At 44.7% G+C, this 18629-nt stretch overlaps 1 protein-coding gene across 2 annotated transcripts in view; it reads right to left on the bottom strand.

Annotated features, from left to right (window-relative positions):
• Nucleotides 1-18629, bottom strand: part of LOC120893862 — a 68476-nt gene that overhangs the window by 26248 nt on the left and 23599 nt on the right. For both annotated transcript variants that reach the window (XM_040296005.1, XM_040296004.1), the window contains exons 4-5: nt 10659-10758; nt 1973-2083 (exon numbers count right to left, since the gene is read on the bottom strand). In XM_040296005.1, the coding sequence (XP_040151939.1) occupies nt 1973-2083; nt 10659-10758 (211 nt within the window). The remainder of the gene's footprint in view (nt 1-1972; nt 2084-10658; nt 10759-18629) is intronic.

Below are 18629 nucleotides of genomic sequence, written 5' to 3'. Positions count from 1 at the left end.
CACGTTAGGAAGATAGGAAGAGAGAAAGAAAAACAAAGTTACTTATAAACACACACAAACAGACACACAGCTTTGCGGATAGAAAAAAAAAACTCCCAAGGGAACACTTTGGTGTACAAATGCGTCTTAATTCGGAAGCGGACAATTCTACCGGGAGCAAGCAAACAGGGCGATGAGCGTCAGGAAACCAAATGAGAAAAGCAAAAGAAACAATGTGAATCGAAACACAATCTTGCGGTATTACTGTTTGCTTGCTTAGCTAGCTAGCTTTCCTGTGCTAGCACACATTAGTGACGGACGGTAACTGGACACGGCAAAAAAGGAGGGAAGGATCGGGAAGAGAAACCAAAGTTCTGGTCATTGTTTTTTGTTTTCTCGCTATGCCAACGTCGTACAGTGTGTGATGGTGTCGGAGCAGATTGGGGAAAATTTCTAGAATCTCCATCCCGGAAGGATGTAGAAGCAGCCGGCCTGGACGTAGTCCGAGTTGCGTCCGGAGGGCTAACAAGATTGTAGTTTTATTGTTGTGTCCGGGGTCCGGTAGCCGAAGGAAAAGTAAGCAATGTTAGACGGTAGATATTTATACACCAGCACTACGATTGATTGTGTTTGTGGTAGATAAAATTTAGTCCGATTGTGAAACAGTAACAAAACGGGAGTAATCCATTACAGTAATGCGTGGGCTGTGATTTTCTGCGCCCAAAGTATTGCATACGATGAGTTTTATTACTTACAAACTAATCAACTTATTAATCACAAAAGGTTGTAAAGTATGATGAAGACGAAGGGATGCTTAATATGCCCAGTAAAACATTGCTGATATATTTATATCATGTTTAGCAAGAATTGCATAGTTTTAGGCGTAAACATTTGTATTGCATACATGAGTGTTGCCTCTTATTCACATAATGGATGCAAAAAAAGGTAGTTTTACTGATGAGCAAGTAATAACAATCAAAAGCCTTATCTTAACGTAAACACAAGCTTGTTGATGAAAATAAGAATCACTCTCTTCATTCATCCAATGCAATCTATCCCGTGCTCGTTCTTCATTTGAGGCACACTCAGCGTGTGCCTCAGGCAAACATTGCTAACATTTGGAGAATAGCCGACAAGCCGACGATGGGCACACAGGGGAGGGAGGAAAAAGAAAAGTCGAAAGGATTCCATTTGATGGCGGTGCCTTTTGTTGAGCTGCTGCTGCTGCTGCTGGAATCCAATTTTGATTATGGTAATCATCGGTGTTGCGATTGTTGATTGACGAACCACGCATATATACTAGCACACATTCAAACCGATTCGCAGACTAAACACCAAAAACACACACACACAAACACACACACACATGCACACATGCACCTCGCCCTGGCTGATCAACTTGTTTACATACACAAAACGGTTTGCCCCGCGCTTGGCCATAGACGTTATATGGGATGCAAAAGAAGGCGAACATCCACCACATGCACAACACATTGGAGCAAAGAGCTAAGAGCAGATGGAAATTCCACCGACCGACCGATCCAGTGCGCAGTGGTGGTTCAGTGGAAGATGAACAGAAAATGTAATAATTGAAATTTGAATTCACATTTCTCCATTCTAAACTCGATCGGGTCGGTTGTTGAGTGGATGGACGAACCATCTTAGCTCTTCTCAGTCCTGTCGTTCGATGATAATATGCCGTGCGGTTTAACGAATTTTGAATTGCAATGGGAGGAGGATGTTTTTTTTCCCCCATTAGTTAACTCACTCACAGCTTGTGAGTTTTGGTAGAAATGTTTGCTCCAGCACCATCATCTTCGCCCATCGATAGCGATCGATCGATTTGAAGCTATTGAAGGTAATGGGGCGTGAAATTATGTTCGTATTGCATTTTTTGGGCGAGTGGGTTTCTAACGATATTGAGGTGAAATTAGAAATGAAATGAGCATTGGGAATGAGTGGAGAGGCGTGGAAAAAATGTCCAATTTCTTACCTTTTCCATTGCTATCGTTGAAGGAGGACGGAATGCTGGTCGCATCCATTGCTATCGTGTACGGTATGTGTAGATTGCTGGCCAGCGCTAGCGATAGCGCTCGGTTAGCGTCTGTAAGATGGAGAGTGAACGAAGAATAAACTGTTAATACATATCTTCACAAGACTATCAAAATAAGTATCAACCGAATAGTACTTTTTATCTGTTTTTTTTTTTTTAATTGAGGAAAAAAATCATTCCCTCGCAGCACCGAGGCTAAACGCACCAAAGTTTCCGCGTGCGCAGAGCATACAAGTTCAACCCGTAAATAGATCCCCAAAATCACTTCCTCGAGCTCGCTGCTGAGACACACCGTGTTTCCTCCAACTCCGCTTCCCCCGTCGGCGTTTGCACGAAAAAGCCAATCAATTTAAAACACTCCTTTGCACTGGTTTTTGGCATCGATAGCGCTATATTAAACACTGGCGCAAACCCGGTCGTGTTGACTTTTGCCGAACAAATTTCCGTCCTTCGATAGATTGTAAATATTTGCTTCACCGATGGCAACATACGGGGGAGTCGGGTGGCGCAACGGGGGTTTGGTAGAAATATCGTCTATACACATACATACACACACACACACATACACAAACACACGCGTGGGCGACTAGCGCCAATGGGGTGGAATAGACAAAATCAGGAGGAAAACTCTCGAACCTGAATTTGCTTTAGACCGCTTTGGGTGTTTTTGTATGTATGCGTTGTTGTTGTTGTTTTTTTGCTGTTGTGGTGATAGCTATGATTTATGTTAAGATACGCTTCCTCCCCGCCGTACACTGGCGGTAGTCTTTGCTGTACTGCTTGCCGGAGTTTTCAACGCTCCAAGATCGATATTAATCGACAGCAATAAGCTAGCATTAGTGTGGTGAGAGTGTGTAGGATTTTCCAACACACAAACACCAACCTCCCGGAAGTGTTGCCGAAGCCCCGTTTGTTATTGTTCCAAATTAAGCCATACCGGGAATGGAACGGAAGATGCCGAAAAGTCTCAGTACAATTCGATAATGTAAAGTGACGAAATAAATCAACTCCAAGCGGCGCACTTCGATTGCCCAGACGCTGGAAGTTGTTTTTTTTTGCCCTCCACATCGCAGCCCAAAAGCCCGTGCGACGCGAGCGAAGTTGGTGTGTGTTGTGTATCGATTGCAGGATGAAAGAAAGCAATCGCACAGCCGGAGCCGGGCTGTGATTCTTGGAACTGAGGCTAAACATTTCGATCGCCTGTGGGGTTTGGTAGTTGAAAACCCTCTACGCGCAAACTTTGACAATGAGGGTAACGGTGGTCAAAATTGAACAATTTACTTGTTTTTACATTTACATTGCATGTTTGAAATTATCTTGTCTATGAAGTCTGCAAATAATTCGCTAATTTTATTTAAATATTCTACAAATCTTTTAGATCACACAATTCCCAAAATTGGGGCGTTTTCCGTTTGAAGCCAACAAGCTGAAAATTTCAGCCTTTCAGTGGAACAATATTCATCATCTAGGCTGTAGAATTAGCCTAGTTTTAGCTTAGTTTGGCAAACTATTGAAATCCATATTGAAATCCATCATTTGTGTTAAAAAAAAAGTAATTTTACATTGTTTTATTCATTTTGAAATGGATTTTAATGTCTTTACAAGTTATAAAAATATCGACTAAAATAGCGTTGTACCTTGCTTAACAAACTAATTATGCTTCAACATAAAAAAATCCATCATTCATTAGCCAACTTGATCGTTTGTATACATTTATTTGAAAAATACTCTTGAGCATCAACATTTTTGAATTTAATTAGTTGAGAATTCGAACAATACGGCTATTTCAAACACACAATAATTGGTGTAAACATAATGAAGGTGCTCAGTACTTGGTGTAATTTATAGGAAATGAGCATGTATTGCTTTTTCTAACATGGCAAGATAAAATATGTTGTGTATACGAAAGAAATAAGATGTAGAACAAGCTCATAGGCAGCAGATCAAAACATATTTATGGCGCTTACCTTTATATTAAAATATACCAAATTAATGATATTTTAAAATACAAATTCAAAACCTACGATCTGTTGGTCGATTGCCCACTGTGGCTGAGCCCTGAGATTGCAGCGTTGGTCCTGTGAAACCGTAACCGGAAAAAGGAAGCCAACTGGAATCGGTTTTCGAATTTCAGTACCAAGAAACGACTAGCGTTCGTGGAAATGTTCTCTCGCAATCGGAGCTAATTCCTCCGGTTATAAATTTGTATCAATTTGTCACCCAGCACCGGAGGTGTTTCCCTGTTCGCTGCCGGTAAACTGTTGTGCTGATGGCACCGAAGGACGATTTCAGCGGCACCATCAAACGCTTGCACAAGGGCGGTTCAGTGAGAACCGGCATGACAACACCAGCGCTCGCTTATGAGCTCATAATCTTCTTTTTTTTCCCTCACTGTGTCCTCGCTAGTGCGTAGGATGGGACGCACGTTCGACATCCCGATGCTGCGCAACAAACGCATCGTCATCAATACGTGACAGCCAGATCGCATAAAAATAAATTTCAATCAGTGGAAATTGTTTTCCCCACTGTCCACTGATGGCCGGGGCTTCGTACCGGTGTCGTTTCTGGACGGAGATTCCATGGACATGGGTGAGTGTGTGTGCGTTTTTTTTTCTTCACTCGCGCTCGTGCAGCTTAACAACGGAATGGACTCGAATCGATTTGATTTTATCAACATTCGGTTCAATCCGGTAATCCACTGTCAGCGAAAAGTCCCGACGGACTTGGGAAAGTTGGTTGCACGTGTCGGTCAATGCTGTAATTTGCGCTTCTCACGGGAGTGCTATGGTGAGGGCTTTAGAGAGTGTTTACGGTAAGATAACTTGCAACAATTTACGTTCGGGAGATTGTTGATGTCTGACGAATTGGATTGTTTTTCGCTTTGCAAATGAAAATGTAACTCTCCAATAGCAGCGTGTTTGACCATGAATCATCTAAATCAACATAATAGCAATAGTAATATTTGCTATAGCATGAGTAATTAGAGTGGAACAACGTCAGTATTCTTTACTACATGCTGCTATCTGAAAAAAAAGCTATAATGTTTCAATAGATTAAACGAAATAGCAGCATTTCTAAAACAAAAAAATGAATTAAACTGAAAGCGGTTCCCTGTACGTTCCTGTTCAATGAGTGGTTGTATTCCACTACACCATTCATTTACGCGTGCCATGCCTACCGAAGGCAGTTTCACAAAAAACCCCTCATGAATGCGTTGAATAGCAACCACATCGTTAACTATTCACTCTTGCTCCAAAAATACAATCCACTTCCCCTTCCATAACAACCGTTTAACTTATTGCCAGTTGCCCCGTTGCGAATCGTCGTTTGCCGCGATGCCGATCGCACCATCGTGCGCTGTGTGCTTCCGTTCGCTTGCACGCTCACCATGTCAACGACGAAATAAAGCATTCCAGCGCAAGCGATTCATTTGTCCCGGCACAACACGCCCCACCTACAGCTTGGCGTAAGGAGCAGCCGCTGTCGGATGCTGGTTTGACAAACAACGGCACCAAGCTTCTTCAACAGCCTGAACAGGGAGCTTAGCGCTATTCTATCCTTTCGGCTGCCCGTGGGCTGATGTTTGATTTTGGCAGGAGTTTTGGAGACGCTCCAAGCGCAATTGAACCGGAAGGGCAATGGGTTCGTACAGCTGTCACCTTCTTCAGCTGATATGAACGGTATGCACATATATTTTGTTTGGGTGGGAGTGTGTCTTGGGCACACCATTTTCTTCGTTGACCTCAATCTGATCCAGACTTCCCAGTCTTTGCTACAATTTCGGTTTGTTAGGGAAATACAAATTGATGCACGTTCTGGTTTTATTGCATTCCTGGCTTTTATTTCCCTTTTTTCCACTGCACAAAGAGGTAAACGATTGACACATGAGTCTGACCAGTGGACGCTGTCCGAAGAATGAGCTTGATGCGGAGGTTTAAAATCTCGAGCAAAAAAAGGTGACGAACGACCGTGGCCGGATTATGGAATGAAATATTCAGCTTTGGACACCTTTCGCAGCGATAGGAGTGGAGAACACCCGCCCTTCGAGGCAGTGATGAAATTTGGTACGTTTTCTGCGAACTAGCAGCGCACGAGCAAAAGACGAGGGACTTGGCAAGTAAGCTTCTTTATCAGTACGTCACTCGGCAAGGTAAATGGCAACGGCAACACAATCACATCCTTGGAAAGGATTTCAATTTCATCTCAGCTCAGCGGTGCCTGTTGAATGAGCCAGCCGTTGCGCTCGATGGCAACTGAAGTAGTACCAAGGTTCGTAGCGCCTTTCAATCAGCTGAGCGCTGTGGCGGGACGGAATTTCAAATCAGCCAGTGATTTTACAAGCGAAACTCTTCCAACATTAGCTCGATTGTTCGCTCGGAGGTGGCTTCTCCGGGGCTCCGACAAGCTCCATTTTGCCAGCCACAGTTTGGTTGCAGTTCACACAATAGATTGGCCGTAAACTGTTTGCCCTTCAAGCTGGCACGGAATGGTTCGGCCCCGATGAGCACCTTAAGCCTTTTCCATCGATGGAAGCAGGGCAAAAGGAAACAAAACGCGTTTCGCTTCAGCATCGATTTGACCCAAACAGTGGTATGCTGCTTGGTGAAGAATGAATATTTAAATTGCAACTGAAGGTGTAACAATGCCTGTCACATGCACACATCCGTAGCACACTGTTCGAGCGTAGCAATAGTAGGGGTAAGTTTTACAGATCTGTCTGTAAGTTAGTGTGTTACTCACCGCTCGTTAACATGCTTGTTAACATCGCACGAACAGGACTGGTTCAAACTTTAATCAGTTTCGCAATTGATTTCCGTTCTTTCGATTCGCTGAATCTCAAAACGTACGGAATGGCTTTTTTCGCCTTGGAAAAAGTACGTATTCGACACATTAGATTAAGTACGACGGGTAATTAACTCTACCATTTAATAGCCAAAAGAAGGGATTTCTGATTTTCCCAACAAAGACCAAACGAATACCGACACTCGTGTGCTTTGTTTGTTAATTTTGTAGCGAAAATGTTGCAACCCAAAGGGGACCCGGGTGCATTGCAATTCTCTCACAAATCACACACACAAACTGACATGAAAGAAAATGGAGCGTGTGAAATTTGATTTTTCACCACAAACAAATAATTCATTGCGGCTCAACAAAGTGTTGTGGCGTTGAGGCGATGTAATTTGTAAGCGGTAGTGGAAATGGTACGGCTCGCTGGGAGTTGATGGAAATCAGAGCCGCACAGTGGTGTATTTGTGAACAAACAGGGGGTCATTTTTGGTGATTGGTAGCAGTTGATGACTAGAAAATATTAAATTGAAACTAAACGAAACAAACAAATTAGTAATGTAACTTAGCAGACATGTAACTTGGTAGATATTAACTTAGTAGATAACATCATCAAGCTCAACGAAGGATGATCTTTGCGAGTTTCTAGTCCGGTCGTAGATCGTTTTGGATTCAAGCATACTCCATCTGGTATTACCTGATTATTCTTAGAAGGCCTTGAATTCTTATCAGGTCGCCATGGAACCCATTATGACATTTTTGTCTGTTTTCTTCGTGTCGTTTGCAATCGATTTGAACAAAGTACCAGGCACCTCCATATACTTGTTAATAAATTGTTCGGTTTTTTAACAAAAAACTGTGTAAAAATTTCAATTGAAAAAAATAAGGTTTGAGGAAATTGTGCTTTTTTACCTTATATTTGCTTACTTTTATCTTTATAGACGCTCTTTTTCGAGAAGAATATTATCTCTGCTTGACTTTTGTCCACCTTTTCCCACAGCGTGCCGTTCAGTTTCCTTCGTTTGGTAAAATTTTCAAAGATTGATGAACATTTGGCAGATTCATGACCCTACAACCCCGAACCACCACCATTCAGGCGCTATAAACAATAGCGACGTGTTTCAAAATAATAAACGGATCAAGTTGAAACGGGAATACTTTTATTATTTCACTCACAGCACACAGGGGACGGTTTCAAAATTCATTCCCACTGTTGGCACCCGGTTGCAATGGAAAGAGGCGCGGTAGCGTTGGTGCAGCCCGCTGGTTGAAGATCGGGTAGCGAGTGCAACGCTCGCGAACTCACTGCAAAGCTGCAAATAAATCCAAACAAAATGTCCAACCGAACCTAAATAAACAATGGGTCCCCGTACTTGCGGCAATGCCACGTGCGCACATTCTCAGGACGGAACGCGCGGTACCGGGAATTTGCTGGTTTCCGAGCGAACACCAACACACTGGAAAGGCGTTGGTGGGTGGAGGAGAAGGATAAAGGAACGGGGATCACGATTGGACCACGGAGACTACGGACTACCACCGTTTGCTTGCCTGCAATCCTCCTCGGACACGGCGAAAGGAAAGTGTTCCATTTTTCATTCGCTGATAAGTTTTAATGGAAACCCAGAGCTGGAAGCTTGGTTTTCGGGCGGTCGCTGCAAAGACCTGCTAAAGCCTCCATTTTTCATGCCCGGTTGTGTGCCATGGGGTCATGGAGCTTGCCTCGAAACGGGGATCAAATTTTCACTCGCTCATGCTTTTTGGGGGCTTTGTGTATTACTACTTAAAGTTGCCGAACTGACCCGGCCCGAGCATTATTGGGCACAACTCATTCGAAACGGAGCGCATCGGAACATGCACTGCTTACCCATTTGCCTAGCTATTAGGGAAAGAAACCAGCTACTACTGCTCATGCTGGACAAGATGCTGGACAATATACACTTGTCCATCTGCGTACAGGGTGTGCGCTTGACTGGTGCAAGAGTTCCCAAGTCTTCGGTTCGGTTTGTTTGCCTATCTTCTTATCAGCAGCAGCTCACGGAACGCCACGAAGAAGCGCCAGCACACAAAATTTAAGCTCCCAGCTTACAGCCGGCGAAAGGGCGAAGGCATTCTGCTACTGCCGGGCGGACAAAATAAGTCCGTTACCAACGGAACGCCTTCGCCGCATCGGTTTGACCGGGATCGTTCGCAGCGGATTAGGTACAGGACCATGCTGCCCGATCTTGCCCTCTCGTGTTGTTTGCATGTATGCCGTACGGATCGTTACCGTCTTGGATTGGGAGCGCCCATTTTCTACGGCAGCCTATTTCAACAAATTTTATTTGATTACCGGATGGGAGGGGGCCGGGCAAGGTTTGTGCCGCCCGGCGCTGCTTTACGTTTATTGGGCTTCGGGCGCAATGGCACGTAAGCCGTGGGACGACGATAGCAAATGCAACAACTTTTTCATGTAATTCGAACCGTCAACAAGCGAACGGTGCGTGGATCACCCCCGCCCCTGGTACGGAGCCGGTGTACTTGTGCTGGCTGTTTCGGGTGGCTTCATCATCGGCAATATTTATGGTTGCCTACACAGCACACCAGTACACACGGCAGTATTCAAAATTTCCTAAGAGACCTATCGTAAAAAAAGATGATATCGAGTGAGCAAGAAGCAACAAGAGGCAAGTAGGGGGAAGGAGATGAAAAAAAACGAGCCTAAGTGGATGAGGAAAATACATTTTAATACGGCTTTTTGAAAAGGATGCCAATTTTTCTCGATGAAGGGAAGTGAAGTTTATCGTAGAGAGCTATCGACTACATGGCGTAGGCTCGCTTTTATTGAAACATTGTGCAATATTATCCAAAGTTTGCATAACAATTCCAAAATCTTGATTTGCCTTTACAGCATATGGTCTTGAGCTTTTTACATAATCTACAATTTTTATTGACTTTCGTTCGTTTATTAGTAAAGGAACTACAACATTGAAGTGAAATCTGTCTGTTTTTATGAATTTCAAATCCCGGTCAAGAAAAACCGGTCTAGTGGTACAGTCGTCAACTCGTACGGCTTAACAACATGCCCGTCATGAGTTCAAGCCCCGAATGGACCGTTCCCCCATACGTATACATAGCCAAAGCCCACTAGTGATGTACAGAGGCAGGCCTGGACCGACAATGGTTGTTGTGCCAAAGAAGAAGAAGAAGAAGAAGAAGAAAAAGAAGAGGAAAATGCAAAACAATTTAAAATTAATCAAAACATAAAACACCACAATAAATATATGTTGCGCCAGTTCCAGTTAAATTGTTCAAATATTTTTAGGAGTTTAGCTTGTTTTAATATCTATTTTTCAGATATAATCAATCACGTAGAAAGATGACCAAAAAGATTATCAAATGTAAATGATTACTACGGTGCAATCGTATAACGGAATTGTTAATGTCAAAATATGACTACTGAAGTCATCAATTCCTTATATGCATAAATTTCCTTCAACAATAATCAAACCACTGACATCTAGCTTTTCTAAGCCATTTAGTTATTCCTTTCTCTAATACAACGGGGTAGCAAAAGCACTATACAAACACTAACACAACGCAGAAACAATTCAATTTCTCCCCACCCTGATGATCGATAGTCTCATAGGCACGCACACACTACTTCGGTGCACTGCCGAATGAAAAATGGCAAAATATCAAAACCGTTTTAAACCGATCGCTGGCGGGCGTGTGTGTGTGTAGGCAACAGATTGATTTATTTATGCCTTTTCCCTCCCCTTTTGTACTTCACCTTCACCACCGGCTGCACGTGCTGCTGGCGGAGAGTGTACGCCTGGAAAAACCGTCTGCCAATGACACTTACCTGTCGCTAGCAGCACCGCTTCGGTCCAATTAAGCTGCTGCGCGATGCTTTTCACGGCGAACGAAACTGTTTCGTAAGAGGGAATGAACTTTTCCGTTGCCTGCAATGGAAACAGAGATAAAGTGAAGGTAAGAAGACGCCGCATAAACAACACATGCAAGAGATGGAAGAAACACACCAATGGCAATGGAAATGTCACCGACACCCCGGTACCGGGTGAGTGAAGTGAGAAACAGTGAGCAATTGGGGGGTGGTATCAGAACGGACAGCGTGAATAGGAGGAGAAGTGACAATTTCTAAGTTCTGGAAATTTGAACCGTCCCAAGGCTGAAATACGAGTTCGGGCGAGAAACTCGGATGCGAGTTGACGAGCCATCCGAGCGATACAGCGTCCGGAAACGGGCAGCCGTGCGGTCAACGTGACCGTTGCTATGGAGCATTCGCCTGCCTGCCTGGGCGAAAAGTGCCCTTGACAAGCGTTTCATTCTTTCGTACGCTGAGTGACACACGATACGGAAAGTTTACGTTGCTGCTGCTGCATTATTACCACGTTGTTGATAGCGTCTATGTTACCCGTGTGTGTGTGTTTGAGAGAGAGAGAGGCCATTGGCTGTCACCTTGTCAGCCGTTTCATCAGAAGATGACTCGTTTGATAGGATCTATTTCTGCAAAAGTTAAGATTGTATAATTGGACCAAAGAAAGCTTAATAAAATGAAGACAGCAACATGAACACTCCACGCCACAGGAAAGCCATTAAAAGCAGGTACCATTAAATTGATAAATTGCACCTTTTTTTGAATTTGATTTTGATGCTTTTCAATTGCTCCAAAACGCCAGTGAGCAGGGCAGCACTGAAGTAAACCACACTTGAAAAAACATTAACTTCCCACTGTGCCAAGAGTGTTGGAGAGAGTGGCAAGAGGCTCAGTGAACACTCTCGGGAACAAAAAATCCACCCACCCACTCACGAGGCCGCGTGTTATCGTTTGATTGACTTTGAGTAGAGTGTGCGCGAGTATTGGGGCGGGTTCAGCGGTAGGACAACTGTGAAAAATCAAGCAGCCAAACTTTTTCACCCCACTCTTGACGCGGGAAGAAAACATATTTAGCGGGCCTTGTTGGTTTGAAAAAAAAAAGTGCTTTCCCCATTTTTCCCTTGCGTCGTTATGCCACCGAAAATGGGGAGTACGTCAGACTGTCATTTAACTTTGCTTTCTGGGTGTCGTCATTTCTCATTCTCTTTTATGGTCTCTTTCATCTTGCAGCTCGTTATACAGCCCTTCTGACGAAATCTGCTTAACCACCCCGGGAGCCCGGGATTGCGGTAACGCTTGTGGTGTACCGCTCGTGGTACGATTGGAAATACTTGCGGGAAGCTGTCAGCCTAAAAACAAGTTTTTCCAATTGCGCTAACTTTCAGCGTGGCAAACCTCAACGTGGTATCTCCTCAATCAGGAAAAAAGGGGTGTTGTTACGCCTGGTAACAATCCGTTTATTTTCGGTAGCTTTGCAGACTTTCTTGTAACTGGCTCTCGCGTATAGGGTTTTCGCTGCACAGTTCAAAAAATAGTCTTTCTTCTTTCTTTGTTAGTTTGCTACTGTCCCTTTTACGATGGCGGCATTTTACTCGATCAGCTGATCTCCTTGACCTCGTTTGCCCTTAAGTTGACCGTACATGAACTATTTCCTAATTGGCCCTAATGTTGGAGATCTAGCTGTCTCGTATTTTCGTCCTTGTCTGTATCTGTATAGCGCCATCTGAGGGATTTATTGCGACTTATTCGAGCTATCATCAAGATAGCTCGATATATGTCAACATTCGCCTGACAGATCTCGCACGAGGTCGATATCCTGCCAACACCCCACCCCGTAAATCCTTAGAAAAGCAGGATTTGCTTATAATTAGCACGATATACCAATTTCCTGCTTCTCGACTCAAGTGTGGGATAAAAGGTTTCACAATATGTCGCCTGATTATTCGCCGTTTCCAACGCTCATCATTGCGTTTCATCTCGTTCGGTTTGTTTACTTTCTGCGCTACAAACTTTAAGCGGTCACGCCTGCGCCTTCCCTCAATCAATCTTTCACTCAACCGTAGCTGGCACTCTGATGATTTTACGCTATCTAGCTCGTTTGCCCTACCGTTTTGTTTTGGGACACGAAGACGTAGATTTGTTTGGCCTATATTCCTGTTTCGCAACGCGGATGGTAGTAACTTAACCTCAACTGTGTCGATACTGGTGAGTGCGTGTGTGTACAGATTCCTAATTTGCGCATTGTTATTTTTTAGCTCTGCTACACCGTTTTGTTGTACGCCGGGAAATATGTGTCGCGTTCGGCCTCTACCGGTTGTGGGCCCGTCGTGGCTGCCGAAACCATGGTTCATCAATCTCAAACGGCTTCTCCCGGTTGCAGGGTTGTCGGTGCTGCGAAGCTCGAGTGATGCCACTGAATCGATGCGTTGAGTCCCGATCATTGACCTCAACTCCCCTTTCAGGAACGGTAGAGTCGACAGTCCCTGAAAGTGAGTAAAGTCAATGGTTAATGCGATGAAGTACGGTTCTTGAAGCGGCAAACTTAGCTGTTTGACGGAACGAGTGTTGGCAAACTCGTGTTGTCTGCTGTTGCCGCACGCCAAAATTGCCAAGTTGGTCCGCCTCACAGTCGAATCGCCCCTCGCCGCGCCTCCTGTGCAGCTCCTTTCCGATGGTTTTGTTTTACCCGTTACACCGGTGCATCGTGCCAGTTGTGATAGCAGAAGAGCTGGTGCTGATCCGACGTCGGGGGTGTTGACGGTTTGTTGTCCATGTTGCAAAGGTGTGACAGACGCTACACCAAATGGTTCTCTCGGTACCCACATTCTCGACGCATCGTGCAGGAGTGCGGTGTTATGTGGTTCGGAAGATCGCTGCTCCTCTGCATCAAGCTCAGGAAGGATTGTTTCATCCCTGACTGCCACTGCCGAAGGAGTTCCCGATTTGATGCATGCACTTTCATTTCTAGCTACATCACACGGCTGCTGATGCTGCTGCGGCTGCTGATGTTGCTTATGCTGCTGCGGCTGCTGATGCTGCGGCTGCTGTTGTTGCGGCTGCCGTTGCTGCGGCTGATGTTGCTGCAGATGATGTTGCTGTTGCTGCTGCTGCAGCTGCTTGCAATTCGTCTGTTCTGTGAATGTTTTCTTCACGGAAGATCGAATCGATTCTCGTTCGTACTCGAATTGAAGCCGAATCTTTTCTTGCTCGAACTTCAGATTGGCCATTTTGAGTTCGAACTTCTTTAAGGCCATTTCTCGTTCTAGATGCTGCACTTTTACAAGTCGTGTAAGTGCAGCTTGTATTGTGCTTTTAGTTGACGCTCTTTTTGATGCGTTCGTGGTAGGTGTCATCCTTGCAGCGTGGATCATCATGGGCACTTCTTCTCCTGTGGACAGCTTGTTCGCCGAGGTTTCGCCCTCGCTAGATACTGCTTCTTTGGCCTTATTATCACCGTCGCAACTATCTGCAGGCTTCCTCGTCTTCGCGTTCGCTTCCTGGGAGGTCATTGTGTAACCCGTCTCCTTAGCTTCGCACTTTGACACCTTTATCACACACGAATCGCAACACAACGCTCGGTATTTTGTCACTGTGGTGACGCCGACACATCCGTGGTGGTACCTCATTTTGCACTTATTGCACAGCACCATATCATTCACAGTAATATGCCGCTCGCAGCCACCACAATTAAACCCGCGTTGATTCATCGCGATAACTATTTGCACGAATTGTAGTTTTCGAAAGAAATATTCGCACGTATTTTTTGAATGTTGTTACGCCTGGTAACAATCCGTTTATTTTCGGTAGCTTTGCAGACTTTCTTGTAACTGGCTCTCGCGTATAGGGTTTTCGCTGCACAGTTCAAAAAATAGTCTTTCTTCTTTCTTTGTTAGTTTGCTACTGTCCCTTTTACGATGGCGGCATTTTACTCGATCAGCTGATCTCCTTGACCTCGTTTGCCCTTAAGTTGACCGTACATGAACTATTTCCTAATTGGCCCTAATGTTGGAGATCTAGCTGTCTCGTATTTTCGTCCTTGTCTGTATCTGTATAGCGCCATCTGAGGGATTTATTGCGACTTATTCGAGCTATCATCAAGATAGCTCGATATATGTCAACATTCGCCTGACAGATCTCGCACGAGGTCGATATCCTGCCAACAAGGGGCTTCAAAGGCGTATTTAATATCGCAGATGTCCGGCAGTTCACGAGTCTTCCATCTATGGTTGATGTTATGGACCGCGTACTTGATGATGATTTCCATCTTGTAGCTTCTAAATACCCGAGCGACGATAGTGGTTTCTTCTTCTCCTTTTGCCCAATAACCGTGGTCGGTCAAGGCCTGCCTGTACCCATAGTGGACTTGACTTTCAGTTACTTATTGATAACCTATAGCAGGATAGTCAGTCCTACATCCCGTCCTACGGGGGCATGGTCCATTCGGAACTTGAACCCATCATGGTCATGTTTTGAATATCCCAGGGCGGGGGGAATTGTGTTTTTGCCGGTATAATTACTGATAGCCAGATGCAGAATTGTGCTGCTGCTACTCACCATTAGCGCCATATCGACGCACCAGAACGTGATAACATCTTCAGCATCTCCACCAGCCTGGTACGCGTAACAGATCCAGCTCGCTGAAGTTTGTTGTCCAGCTGCAGTACAGTTTCGTTTGCGTGTATTTGTGTGTGTTTACTTTCTGCCTGCGCTCATTACGATAATGATGTAATCAATTAACAGGTGCCCATGGCTCCCTGGACGCAAACCATCCATTTCACACGCACTCGCCCTTTGAGTGCCTCACGAAAGGGGGCCAAAGCTAACTGTTTGCCCGTCTTTGCGGGAAGCTCCCGCTGTAGTATTTATTGTTTGTTTCTTCACCACAAATGTAGAATGTAAGCATTTGGGACGATTTAATGGGATTCGGGGAAAGGTGCATAGTATGCGAACAACACACACACACACACACTTAGACAAGTACGGCTAATTTTGGTGGCCAATTTTCGCTCGTTTGTTTAACAAGAGAGCAGACGGCACCGTGCAGCAACTGTCGCGCAGATGTGCCTCTGGTCTATTTTAATAGCACGATCGAGCGCACGCAGCAAGACGATGAGGCAGGGACGAAAATCTGCCGTGCAATGCAATGTTTATAATCTAAACGAAGCAACATCAAAGCCGAACCTTATCGTGCGGGAACCTGTGGACGCGAAAGCACTAACAAAAAATGAAAAGGAGAACTTCAAACAGGTTTTTTAAATCTGTTTTTTTTTGCTGTTGCACTGTTTAAACATTATATAAAGCAATTAAATGTAGAAAATGAAAAAAAAAAACAAATGATTCTTCGAGAAAGTATAGTGATCCAGAATGGAAGAAAAAAATGGATCCAATACACAAAAATCTCATTCGCTGGGAGAGTTAAACCATCACATTTCCTCTCTCTCTCTCTCTCTTTGCATCAAAAAGGTAGATCCATTTCATTATTCATTATTCATTATTATTATTTATTAATCTTCAACGGGCCGTATGGCCTAATTAAGATGTAACAGTTCAATAAAAAAAAAATACATAGCAAAAACAAGATTTGCATCGCAATTCACTGCGGCCACGGCAAAAGCCGGAGACGTTCCTTGAAGTTTGAGTTGAGATGTCGAAGTCGAAGCAATCCGAGACAGTGTTGAAGACAGCCGACATGCGGAACATAGGGTCTGACCGACCAGCACTGGAACGGGGTTGAGCGAGCCGTAGAGTTTCTCTAGACCTAAGTGTTCGGGATGGTGCATAGATATCGACTCGATGCAACAATGGCGATGAGTCGATAGAGCCATTTAGCAATCCAGCGATGAAAGAACACTGTGCATTGCGTCTTCTGACCGAAAGAGGTTCAAGGCCTAGAAGACGGCACCGCGCAGCATACGGAGGAAGATTATTGCGATCCTGCCAGGGAAGTAGGCGTAGGGCATATCTCGTGAGCTTACGTTGAATCGCCTCAATTCGAGCAATTGAAGAAGCGGTAGTTGGGCTCCAGACTACGCACGAATATTCCAGAACCGAACGAACGATACAGTTGTACACAGCTTTGATGCACATGGGGTTGCGGAATTCATTAGTTGTCCGGATAACCACGCCAAGTAATTGGTTTCCTCTGGCTACAACGTCATCGATATGCTGTTTAAAGTTCAAACTAGAGTCAAGCAGAACGCCCAGGTCTTTGGCATGATTCTGTCGATTAACTGCAGTGCCGTCCATGAAGTAGGTCCCAGTCACTGGGCTCCTGCATCGACTAAAAGACACACAGTAGCATTTCTCGATGCAGATAGTCAGTCCATTACGCTTGCACCACGAACAGAAAATTTCGATGCAGTCTTGCAGGAATGTACAATCACCTGTGTTGTTAATAGGCGCAAAAATTTTTGCGTCGTCGGCAAACAGACTGATACTGTCGGGAGGTAAAGCGAGGGTAACATCGTTGATAAACAATATGAAGAGAAGCGGGCCAATGTTGCTTCCTTGTGGCACACCCGAGCTGCTGACTATTTCTTTGGACATGTGCTTATCAATTTTCACGATGTATGTGCGATTAATTAGGTACGACTTAAGCCACTGTACGAGCGGGCTGGGAACTCCTAGCTTATCGAGTTTAGCGAGAAGAATTGCGTGCGGAAGAGAGTCGAATGCTGCTTTTAGATCGGTATAAATTGCATCGACTTGAGCTCCGGCATCAATTTGACTAGTGCAATAGGTTACAAATTCAACCAGGTTCGTGGTAGTCGACTTTTTTGGCACGAATCCATGTTGATACGGACTTAGGTAGCTGCGGCATGCACGTAGCAGATTTTTGTATATCACTAGTTCGAACACCTTGGCAATGGCACACAAGGATGTAATACCCCGGTAGTTGATGGCATCTGTCCTGTCGCCCTTTTTGTAAATAGGAACCATCCAAGATTTCCTCCATGCTTTGGGAAAGTAGCCATTGGCTAGCGATGCATTGAACAATTTTGCAAGGATAGGTGCTACTGTCGTTTGACAGCGTTTCAGCACGGTAGAAGGAATTCCGTCGGGTCCAGGAGCGAAGGAAGGCTTTAGTTGCGCTAGGGCAGATAAAACGATCTCACTGTCGATGAAAGGAGTGCTCATGTTAATTGCTCCAGCCGGAGTGTTGACGAGAGCAGCATCAATGGTATCGGTATCATTCATGGCCGGTGAAAAGCAATCTGCGAAGCGATCCGCGAAGAGATTGCACATTTCATTAGTGTTGGCACTTGTTGCTCCTTTGTACGTAATGGATTTCGGTGTATGCGTGGATTTTGTTTTGCTGTTGTAGAAGCGCCAAAACGAGTCAGGCCACCTGCAGAGGTTACGTTGAATTTTACTCAAATATCTGCGATATCGAAACCTGTTATAGCTGCAGTATAAAGAGTGCGTGTCAAAGTAGATCGAGCGAGATCTTTGGCAGCGGCGCGTTTGGTAGTGACGATAAGCAGCTCTTTTTACACGTTTGAGTCGTTTGAGTGTGCGGTCCGCCCAGGGGGGGTTAGGTTTAGGACGCTGAACTGGGACGCATACAACAAAGGCTTGCAGCATGAAGGACGAGAATGAACATACTGCTTCGTCAAGTGAAATAAAATTGGAACAATGAAAGCTATTGTTAAACATTGATATCATGTCGTTCAGTTTCACATAGTCAGCTTTAGCAAAGTTATAACGATAAAATGCGGTTGTCGTCGAGTTTTGTCGAGTCGTCGAATTGCGTCGGGTCGACGAGTTAATACGTATATTGAAGTCTAACGCCGGATGGTAGGAGTCAAGAGGTACAAGCGGAACAACACTTGGAAAGACAGGCGAACACAATTTAGCTGCAGCATTGTTAGCGTAGAGCAGGTCAAGCATGCGTCCGTGCGAATTATTGATGTGATTAAGTTGCACTAATCCGTT

This window comes from Anopheles arabiensis, chromosome 2 (assembly GCF_016920715.1).
Source record: "Anopheles arabiensis isolate DONGOLA chromosome 2, AaraD3, whole genome shotgun sequence".
NCBI classification, from domain to species: domain Eukaryota; kingdom Metazoa; phylum Arthropoda; class Insecta; order Diptera; family Culicidae; genus Anopheles; species Anopheles arabiensis.
This window is presented reverse-complemented; position numbering and strand designations above follow the sequence as displayed.